General features: G+C 47.0%; 2 protein-coding genes across 2 annotated transcripts in view; one reads left to right on the plus strand and one right to left on the minus strand.

Annotated features, from left to right (window-relative positions):
• Positions 1–1256, plus strand: zar1l (zygote arrest 1-like). The gene is made up of 4 exons (XM_030793100.1): positions 1–627; positions 730–822; positions 921–995; positions 1113–1256. Exons 1-4 carry the CDS (start codon positions 1–3, stop codon positions 1254–1256), a joined length of 939 nt encoding a protein of 312 aa, XP_030648960.1.
• A 2034-nt stretch (positions 1257–3290) lies between these two features.
• Positions 3291–10687, minus strand: part of fryb (furry homolog b (Drosophila)) — a 58534-nt gene continuing 51137 nt past the window's right edge. The window contains exons 51-61 of the mRNA XM_030792245.1: positions 10583–10687; positions 9094–9288; positions 8265–8411; positions 7668–7837; positions 7360–7564; positions 6828–6977; positions 5932–6030; positions 5759–5842; positions 4371–4481; positions 3987–4189; positions 3291–3549 (exon numbers count right to left, since the gene is read on the minus strand). The exon at positions 10583–10687 is cut by the window's right edge and continues 66 nt beyond it. Of these exons, the coding sequence (XP_030648105.1) occupies positions 3291–3549; positions 3987–4189; positions 4371–4481; positions 5759–5842; positions 5932–6030; positions 6828–6977; positions 7360–7564; positions 7668–7837; positions 8265–8411; positions 9094–9288; positions 10583–10687 (1728 nt within the window). The remainder of the gene's footprint in view (positions 3550–3986; positions 4190–4370; positions 4482–5758; positions 5843–5931; positions 6031–6827; positions 6978–7359; positions 7565–7667; positions 7838–8264; positions 8412–9093; positions 9289–10582) is intronic.

Here is a 10687-nt window from a genome sequence, read left to right on the forward strand (position 1 = left end):
ATGGAGGATTTTGTGATTTCACCTTACAACCTTGGCAGGTACCCTAGTTATGTTCCATTTTACCATGGCAACCCAAAAATTAAATACCCGTTCTGGAATAAAAGGGGTCACATCCAAGTCGCACCCGAGCCTAAAGACTATTTTGATATTTATAAACGCGCTCAACTCAAGGCCATTTTATCACAGGTGAATCCAAACCTCACCCCTCGGCTACGAAAGCCAAACACGAGGGAGTTCGGCGTACAAGTGAACCCAAAAGTGGATGCTGTTGTCCAATGCTCCCTCGGACCAAAAACTTTGTTCTACCGCGAGGAGCAGTGGGAATCCCCAAAAGCTTCGGGCAGCAGATCCGCCCTAAAAGACAAGCTACCCAGCACTCCTGTGAACAACGTACGTTTTATTCGACCAGTAGCAATTTATTCTCCAGTGTTTGATCGCAGATTTTTCTCACTGCCTGCTGATGAAAGAGAAAGTGGTGGTGATGACGGCAAAGAGAATGAAGACTTTGAAACTAGCGGTGAGGAAAAGGCAGAATCAAAGGAGCAACATGACCCTGAGAGCGAGGACGGGGCTGCGCGCGCGCGTAATGACTCGTTCAATGGAATGTCAAAGAAATTCGGCTTTCAAGTATGTGGTGGTTTTTTTTCTTTGGGGTTTTTTTTGCCTTCGCCGATTTGTTGGTGTATAGAGATTTGTTTTTAAACCTCTTTATACGCCCCCCCCTTGTAGTTTCTGGAACAGAAGTACGGGTTTTTCCACTGCAGTAAGTGCAGTATCCGGTGGGAGAGCGCTTATGTGTGGTGCGTCTCGGGGTCATGCAAGGTAAGAGATCCCCCGCCCCCAAGTGTGGAACCGTCGCATCATCCACCCATTATTTTCGTCATTTCTTTTCGCTGTAAATAATCCGTCCACGAACGCAGGTTTACTTCAAGCAACACTGCAGAAAGTGCCAGGTGGGACTGAACCCGTACAAAGTGGAATCTATCCAGTGTCCGGTAACTCCCGCCCCCGCACCGTTTTCAGAAACCACACATTTATAAAGCAGCAAAGCTAATTTCCGTTAAAAGCTATGTCGTGTTTCTATCCGTCTCAAGAGTCTTTTCTACCTTAAGGTTTGCTCTCAGACGCGCTGCAGCTGCGAGAGGAAGAAGCGGCATGTTGACATGAGAAGGCCCCACCGTCAGGACCTCTGTGGCCGCTGCAAGGGGAAAAGGCTGTCCTGTGACACCACTTACAGTTTCAAGTATATCGTCTGAGCGTTTCACTGAATGTCAACAGTCAGTACTAGTGTGTGTGTGTGTGTGTGTGTGTGTGTGTGTGTGTTTTTGTATCTCTTTGATTGTGTAAGCATACAAGTCTAATACATGTATTGCAGCATTTGTCTTCAGTGGTCCTTTATGTTTTAAGTGCTCTCACATTCGTACTGACGCTTTTTATATATAATATGGAAGTAACAATTTAAAGCGGACTCGACGGGTACATAAACTCTGTCCGAAAAGGCAGCGTTCTAACTGGGGTTCAGTTCCATATTTGCCAGAATTTTGACCTGTTCATACTTGTTAATTTGGGGCCACCGTAGTCTGAACTGCGGCTGTAATTTGTATGAAGTATTTAAAGAAAATTCCCGGGAATAAAGAGATTTGGAGCGAAATGTCACAGCCAGTAGTGCCGTACCGCGAGACGAAATAACCTAAAGGCAAACTTGCACTGACTCGCACACCCTCCAGCCAATATCGTACTTTTTAATCTTGATGTAATTAAGGTTTTGAATGGTATCCGTTTGAACAGTCAGGGGGAAACAGTACGTATTAAATATGGCGTGTATATTTAAAAACAAAAAAAAACGAAAGGACGAAAAGCTTTTGATATGTCTTTACTTTGACATGACAAAGACCTGTATAGAGCAACAACCCAAATAACTTCACAAAAAAGCTGTAAAATTATTTACAAGGTGGAAAAAAACCTACAGTGATGGTCTTCCCAAAGGAAGCTTTATAATGTGCAATCTCTTTCCTGGCATGCACCCCCACCTTCCCCTCCTCCGATCCCCCCCCCCTATAATTTTCTCTACTCACCCGAATAAAGCTCCCTTTTCAACTTCTATACAAACGCATCTTTTCTGTTAAAATATTCATTTGATAATAAATAGTTATGATAGACTTCGTACTAAATACAAACACAGTAATGCATGCTTAGCAGTCTTGCAACAACATAGACAACATCGCTTCTGAAAACTATTTTCAATGTATGTTGGTTTCTTCTTAATCATATAAATTACTCTGGAGGTGATTTATAGTACAGTACAAAGCAGATGCCAAAAAAAGGAAAACAAGAGAGAACCAAATGATACTGAGAAAACAAACATTTGAATGTAGTAGTTTTAACAGTAGTTTATCGATTTAGACTTGAGTACATGCTGAATGTCAGCACATCTGAGTGTCAAGATATGTATGTGTGCGTGTGTGTGTGTGTGCACAAACTGATATAAATATACAGTGTTGAGTGGCAGACTCAGTAAAAGGGGTTTTTCCCCCCCACGAACACACACAAGCTCTTAGCTTTGAACCAAACAGTAAAAGAAAACAGTGACAATAAGAACAAACTACACACATAGATTATTTATATACTGCGTTCTGCATCATCTTGCTCAGCTCTTCACGTTTATAGCCTAGTGCTTCAGTCCCCTCAGGATTCCAGAACATTCTCTTTGAGCAGGTACAGTAGAAGGCATTCAGTTTAGTGAACGTTCATTGCACGTTTCCCAAAAGACAGTTTTCTAAAGCAAGACAGCCGTGAATGGGGGAAGGGAGAGAAAGCTCCAATCAGCTTTGGCATGTCCTTACTAAAATACAGCATTATTCTCAGTAGCAAACACGTCTCTCATTCTCATTCTCTCTCTCTCTCTGATGTCCAACATTTAAAAAAAAACAACAGGATGTAGTGCAATCAATCAGAGACATGATTCAGCTCCTAATCCAAAGTGTCGAGTAACAACGGCTCTGTTCCTTCAGTATTGCTGCACACCTGACGATCCGAAGATATGCTAACCAGCGCCTTCCCGTTGAATAGAGTCAGGGACGCTCGGCCCAGTTTCCCCAGGAACGGGAACAGTTTGTGGGGAAACTCTTGGATCGAGCAGCAGCACTCCCAGGCAGCCCAGTGGACAGGGGGTGAAGACGGAGGAACTTCTGGGGACCAGGGATGAACGTAGGGGGGTGGGGTTACTAAGGGTGGGGGCGTGGCAGTGACGTAGCAGGCCAAGGCTGGGCTGGGGGGCTGCAGTCGCTTTGTCAGAGACTAGCGCCGGACACGCTGGAGTCCGGGAGGCCGGAGTGGATGACCCGGTAAGTCTGGGCGCGGCGGATCATGTCACGGATCTCCCCGTTCAGCTCCATCAGCTTGATGCAGATCTCAGACAGGTCCTGGCTGGACCCGACCAGGGCGAAGGTGCCCGTCTGACCCAGGGTCTGGTGCCGGAAGTAAATGTTAAGCAGCGTCTGGACCTCGTCCTCTGAATTACCGCCGAAAATGTCGTTAGGCCAAATCCGTCTATGCAAGAGAGATGAACAGCGTGTAAGCATGCAAACATGTACTACAGAACAGGAGACCCACAAAAAGGGCTGTTGTTTTCACACAACCCAATAAATAAACACACAAACATAGTGAGGTACAAAGTTCTGTTAATGTGTCTAATTACTAAACGTCAGTCAAGGGCAGGTGTGTGAGATTAATATGCTTTTATCTAATTCCTTTCATAGCAGACCAGAGCGAGTTCGTGTCCAGTGTTTTTTTTTTTCCTTTTCTTCACGTTATAGAAACATGTCTCCCTCTAGTGGCCACACAGCAAAATGACACTACATTGCCATTTCACTGAACTGAACAGAGCCAAACCAGCTTAACGCTGGTGAACTACAATATCCACGTGTGCAATGTCCCTGTTCAAACACGTCCGCGCTGCAAACGTGATTCTGGTGAAGGGCTCTGACCTGCACTCGCGGATGTAGCGGATCGCCGTGGTGAACTGGTTACTCTTCAGGCATTCCAGGATGGCCTGGACCGCGGCCTCAGACGACGGGAACGTGGGAGGGGCAGACGGGCGCTCCTGAGCAGCCAGGTCACTGGCCACGCCTGCCGCAGCCACCCTTAGACTGCCCTTCAGATCATTCAGCTCCTGGGACATGTTCAACAACTACCGCAACAGCAACAAAACACATTAAATCCCTGCACATCAACACATAAAATACCAACAAATGTTTGACCCTGGTCCAAGTAAGTGGTGTATCTATACCATACAAAAGACAAGCAGATAAGGAGTGATACAGTATATAAGTTTATCTTTGCTGTGTGTTTGAGGTTCTGACTGTATGTACCTCTGGTACAGAGCTGATGGTGTTGACTTGACCAATCAGTTTACAGTAGGACTGAAAGAGGAGGAGCAGCTGAAAATGCAGTTTATACAGTCGCTGACAGAGCTCCAGTTGCTGCAGAAAACAGAGAGATTAACCATCAGATACACGACTCAATAAAGTGATTACACACACACACACACAGACACACACAGACACACAGACACACACACACACACACACACACAGACACACAGTCAGCAAAGGATTTATACCTAACCATTATATGAGAGGACGATTTACCAAATATAATTACAGTTAGTTTGAGACGTCCTATTTCCACTAAAAGTCCTATTTTTTATTACAGTAACACTTTCTACAAAAGGTACATCTCTGCTAAAAGGTAAAAAGTTTTTTTTTTTTTTTTTTTTTTTTACAACTTTTTGATAATTTTTTGACTTACAGCCAGAGTTTCCATTTGCTGCACAGCAAGCATGTCACACAGAGAGAAGAGAGGTAACAGAGTGAGAGAGAGATGACAGAGAGAGAGAGAGAGAGAGAGAGAAGGAGGGAAAGGTAAAGCGTTAGTGAAGGGCATGCAGGCAGTAGAGCAGACCCATCCTTCATACGGAGCCCTTAATGTCCAGTAAGACAGTTTCAGCTATAGGATTAGTAACATTCCCATGTTAAGTCAAAGTGGTCATTTAAAGTGTTCATGCCAAGACTGGAAGAGAGAGAGAGAGAGAGAGAGAGAGAGAGAGAGAGAGACAGTTCGTAAATGAAAGAGAAACACAGAACTAGAGACAGAAAGAGAGAGGGAGAGAATGAGCTCAGATCTGTGTTAAGCTTTCTAAGGCAAAGTGATGTTGAGTCAGATCTGTTGACTAGAGCAGTGTTTATCAGCCCCTGGCTCTGTTCCTGCTCTAACACACCTGATTCAACCAATCCAATGCTTGGGAATTAGTCGGCGAGGTGCACTACAGCAGGGAGATTAGATTCAGAACGGCAGTCCCCAGGAGCAGCAGTGGGAAAGCACGTATCCAGAGTTCATATCCTCATATCATGTTCTCATTCTGTCTTATGGACAGTGACTGGTAGTATATGATGTTCTCATTCTGTCTCCTGGACAGTGACTAGTTGTATATGATGTTCTCATTCTGTCTTATGGAGTGACTGGTTGTATATGATGTTCTCATTCTGTCTCCTGGACAGCGACTCAGGGGATGGAGTGAAGGCTACTGACTGTGACTGACTAGTATGACTGCAGTACAAATGTCACTGACTGTTAGCTGATGAGATCCATATGGACCGTCTATGGTGACTGGCAGATGTGGTGTCACGTACATTAAAGAAAAAAGCAACAGTTTTAAAAATGTCCAGGTCCGGTGCGTTTACAGGTAAGGAGCTCTCACCTTTTCCTCGGTGTCACCTGGCTGGCAGGTAATCACGCCGTCGTCAGAGCACCTGGGAAACGTGGCCTTACAGCTCTGCAGCCACTGCAGGTAACAGAGGACAGAGCAGATGAGTGCCACTGCTGAGAGACTTAAATTAGAAAGCGGAACCTGGAGCGAGTCTGGGGTCTTACTGAAACAGCTGCCTCCTCTCTGTTATTGTACGTGTCCAGATACTCCTGCAGCTCCAACACGCTGAACTTCACTTTCTCCAGCAGGCCGTATGAGACGATCTGTCAGAGAGAGAGAGAGAGAGACAGAGAGAGAGAGAGACAGAGAGACAGACAGAGAGAGAGAGAGAGAGACAGAGAGAGAGAGAGAGAGAAAGAGGGACAGAGAGAGAGACAGAGAGAGAGAGAGAGAGAGAGAGAGACAGAGAGAGAGAGGGACAGAGAGAGAGAGAGAGAGAGAGAGACAGAGAGAGAGAGAGAGAGACAGAGAGAGAGAGAGAGAGAGAGAGAGAGAGAGAGAGAGAGATGCAGAAGAGACGTCAGATAACACACACGGCCTCCGTCCCAGTGACATAGACAGACTCAACAGGCTGATTCAGAGGGCCAGCTGAGACAGGCAGAGTAATACACAACTGACTGCTTCCCCTCCACGCTGTAACTAAACACTCAGCAAACCTGTTTAAGTCTTGTCACTGTAAAGACCCATCACTGTAAATACTCGTCTCCGTAAAGACTCGTCTCCGTAAAGACTCGTCTTTGTAAAATACCCCACCAGAAGGCTTAGGAAGTCCTTCCTACCGACGGCTGTAAAGCTACACAACCGCAGCAGTCTGAATCATGCACCCTTACTGTTCTAATGTTCTATTCCCAAATTTTTACATTTTAATGCAAGTTTCTCTCATGAGCTGCTCTCTGAGAACAGCATTTCCCTTTAGAGATTAATCCATCTTCTCCTCTCTTATCTTAAATGTCCAGGTCTCACGAGGCGAATTTGGGACCATGTTTGAATTCTGAGACCGGTAAAATTCTGTTCAGTTATTTTAGAGACCGTTTCCTCCAGCGCCAACTGTCCGACTCACCGTGTCAGCGTCGACAAACAGTGTGGGGCAGTCCGAACATGACGTCAGCATCTGTGAGGAGCGCATAAACTTCGACCCGATGCCCCTCAGTCCGTCTCCTAGGTAACCGGCAGCGTCACTGGTCAGGGAGCAGAATTTGCTCTGGATGTTCTGAGAAGGGAGAGTGTTTCTCGTTAATCAACATGAAAGTGATCTTTGATCCCTGAAGACAAAAAAACACCCTGCCATTTCTAAAAAAAAAAAAAAAAAAGGAAAGGGGGCAGGGGGAAGAGAAAAAAACGTCCTCTCACTGTGACATTTTCTGGTCAGAGGGATTTTAAGGTGATATCCTAAAATGCATTTTCAGTAACAGCACTTTGACAGGTCTGCTGACCCTCAGTGTATTTGAATAGTGTGCTACTCCATCGTCTGGTACGATACAGAGGTGTAGCTCTATGGGAAATGATCATTGTGGGGTCGAGGTGTGAAGTATATACTGCAATATTTTTTCTAGTGCACGTGTGTGTAAGTGCTCCGAGGCGCGACGTGTTACCTGGAAGAGCGAGGAGAAGACGCGAAAGGTGTAAACCGCGCAGGAGCCGTCGGAATCACACACCAGTTGGTTGATGTGGCTCCGCCAAGCTTCCTCCGCGTCGTCGCACACCGTGGGCTGGAACGCCGCCAGGATGGCCGAGAAGAAGGGCGAGGGGGGCGGAGGAAAGCCAAGGTCGTCCAGGTCGTCCCTGTCCTCCCCGAAACTGTAGTCACGGTAATGAGTTGAGTCGCTGTTCACAGCTTATGAAGCTCTGTAAGACAATGCCAGCATTCCGCTGTGCTCTAGTCATGTTCACTGGCTCCTACCTGGGCAGGCAGCTGGGATCCAGGTCCAGTTCTGCTCTCTCCTGTTCTGGCGGCAGGTCCAACGTGAAGCTGCCGCTGCCGCAGTCGAACCCGGGGGGGAGCTCGTTGACGCTGAACGCCAGGTCGTCCTCCTGAACGTTACTGTCCTCGTCTTCTGCCTGTACCTTTATCTACGGAGACAAACACAATGGTTGCTCTCTTCCATATCCACTGGCCAGTCTATTTACATTCTTATTCCCATAACTCCTCTTCATCCATCACTTGGCTAACCCTAACCCTAAAATACATCTCTATTTACTGAAGGAAGCTATGGCTTAAATACATCGCTATTTATGGATGCAAGCTATGCCTAAAATACATCTCTATTTATGGGTGCAAGCTATGCCTAAAATACATCTCTATTTACTGAAACAAGGGTTCCCATGTGTGCTCTTCACAGGCCGGAGACGTGTGTGTTTTTGACCTAACGGTCAGAGGACGGTCGTGAATTCCAGAGCCGGAACAGGGGACCTCTTGTGCTAAATGGAGGTAGGCCTGTAGGTCTGTAATGTGACACTTTATTGTTTTTACAGTGACCTCCTGCCCTCCTGCACTCACTGGTGGAATAACGGCGTCGTCTGGTAAGGAGGGGGCCATGCCGCGCGTGGAAGAGTTCACAGAGCTCGGCTCTGCCGGGGTGGCGTCATACGACGTGGACAGGAAGTCTGTGTGGTTCGTGTCCTCGGAGGGAGACAGGTTCATGGTCTGAAAGGAGACAACATCCTGCTTTAGTTACCTTCCAGGCTGTCTGGGGGCTGGGGAAGCCAGCTCAGAAGATGACAGGAAAAATGGAGGGACAACATGAAAGAAAGTGAGATGGCGTGAAAGGGACGAGTAAAGAGAAAGAGAGACAGATACCTGGGAAATGAGGTATGACAGGGTGAGACAGAGTGGAAGAGATGGGGAGAGAAAGGATGGAGAGAGAGAGAGAGAGAGGGGGGGGGGGGAGAGAGGGAGAGAGAGAGAGGGAGAGAGAGAGAGGGAGAGAGAGAGAGGGAGAGAGAGAGAGAGAGAGAGAGAGAGGGAGAGAGAGAGAGAGAGAGAGAAACAGAGAGAGAGAGAGAGAGGGGGAGAGAGAGGGAGAGAGAGACAGAGAGAGAGAGAGAGAGCGAGAGGGAGAGAGAGAGAGAGAGAGAGAGAAACAGAGAGAGAGAGAGAGAGGGGGAGAGAGAGGGAGAGAGAGAGAGGGAGAGAGAGAGAGAGAGAGAGAGAGAGGGAGAGAGAGAGAGAGAGAGAGAGAGAGAGAGGGGGAGAGAGAGAGAGAGAGAGAGAGAGAGAGAAACAGAGAGAGAGAGAGAGAGGGGGAGAGAGAGAGAGAGAGAGAGAGAGAGAGAGAGAGGGTGAGAGAGAGGGAGAGAGAGAGAGAGGGAGAGAGAGAGGGACGTACGAGCTGTGAATGGGAAAGGCTTTGACTGGTGGACTCCTCCTCTGAGGATTCGTCAGACTCATCGTCGTGGGCGTCGTCATGGCCCAGACTGGGCGTGCTCCCAGAGTGCTGGCTTTCCTCCAGCAGGTCCTGCAGATCGGTACTGTCCAGCGAACGCCGTCTCACACCCCAGTTGAAGTTATCCATGCTCTCACCCTGCAGGAGAGATACACATACACACACACATGCCGCTGAGTCTGCTGTCGAGTTCTACACCACTGCACTCTACACACACACACACACACACACACACACACGCACTTCGTCCAGACAGAATCGTAGCACAGAGGGAGTGGGGTGTGGGGACAAGTTCCCCTGCTATGGCCCGTACCATTGTGGAAAAAGTCAAAGGTCAATTTGAAATAAAGGATGCTTGACCTTCCCCACCCCACGTGCACATGACAGCAGAGAAACAATGAACAAGATGCAATGCAAAAAACAAACAAAAAAAGAAAAGAATTAAAGAGTTGCTTAAACATCTGATAATCTGGTATACGCTTCCATTAACGATAACAGAGAAGTAAAGATAGAACAGCAAACCTAACAGCAACTGCTAAAATTGACAGCATTTTCACTAAAAAAGCCAGGAGTCATCATTAAGAAACCTTACAGTATTCGTCCAATTAGAGACAGTGCAGCTTGTTTGCTAAGGGAAATGTTTAGTTTGTCTGAATTAACCGACCAGCGTATGGCCGAGGCAGCAGGACAAGCTTACTCGTGCGTCCCCTATAGAGTCTGACACGGGGCTGAAACTCCTCACTGACCTAAACAATCAGCCTACACCAGATTACTGACAATGAGCTCATGCACAGGGCGACTGTCTGTCGCCGCGGCAACAGCACGCCTCACTGCTCGCTAAGTCACATGACTCTGCAGCCTCACAAATGCAGTCGGGCTTACCTGCAGCTCCTGAGCAGCACAGGAAAGAAAGAGAGAGAGTATTATCCACACAATGTGACAGACAGAGGGAAAACAATAAATCAAAAAAAAAAAAAAAAAAGAAAAACTACAGAAAGACAGAAGAGACTCTGATAAAACAGACACTACAGGTATTGGATGTTCCTGGAGAGAGACACAGGAGGTGGCATGGGGTAACAACTAGACTAACTGAGAGAAAGTTGTTAAAGGCTGAGAATTCTAAGGAGGTGAGACGTTTTAATTTAGGATTAGAAAATGCTGCGTTAGAGGTGGAAAACGCTGCCTTCTCCTCGCCAATAATAACATATAAAGCAGCAATCTGTGTGATCTTTGACGATGCAACTGGTGCTGAAGTTGCTGAAGGGAAATTACGCTATAAAGACATCATCGGCAGCAGCGTGTCCTATCTCAGAACAAGCTTAAAACACCTCACTAATTCCCAAGAGAGTGAATGCTTCCGTATCTTATCCGTGTTTGGATCGTTTTCCGCTGACAGAACCATCTGCCAGAGAAACGTCTGTTTGTCTCTCACCTCTCCGTCCTCTAGCTCCACGTCCAAGAAATCAAAGTCGCGGAAAACGCGGAACTGCTGCTCCGAGGCCGTGTCGTCCAGCGTGTCCTGCTCCCGTGTGCCGTC

The sequence above is a fragment of the Chanos chanos genome, chromosome 15, assembly GCF_902362185.1.
Source record: "Chanos chanos chromosome 15, fChaCha1.1, whole genome shotgun sequence".
NCBI lineage: Eukaryota > Metazoa > Chordata > Actinopteri > Gonorynchiformes > Chanidae > Chanos > Chanos chanos.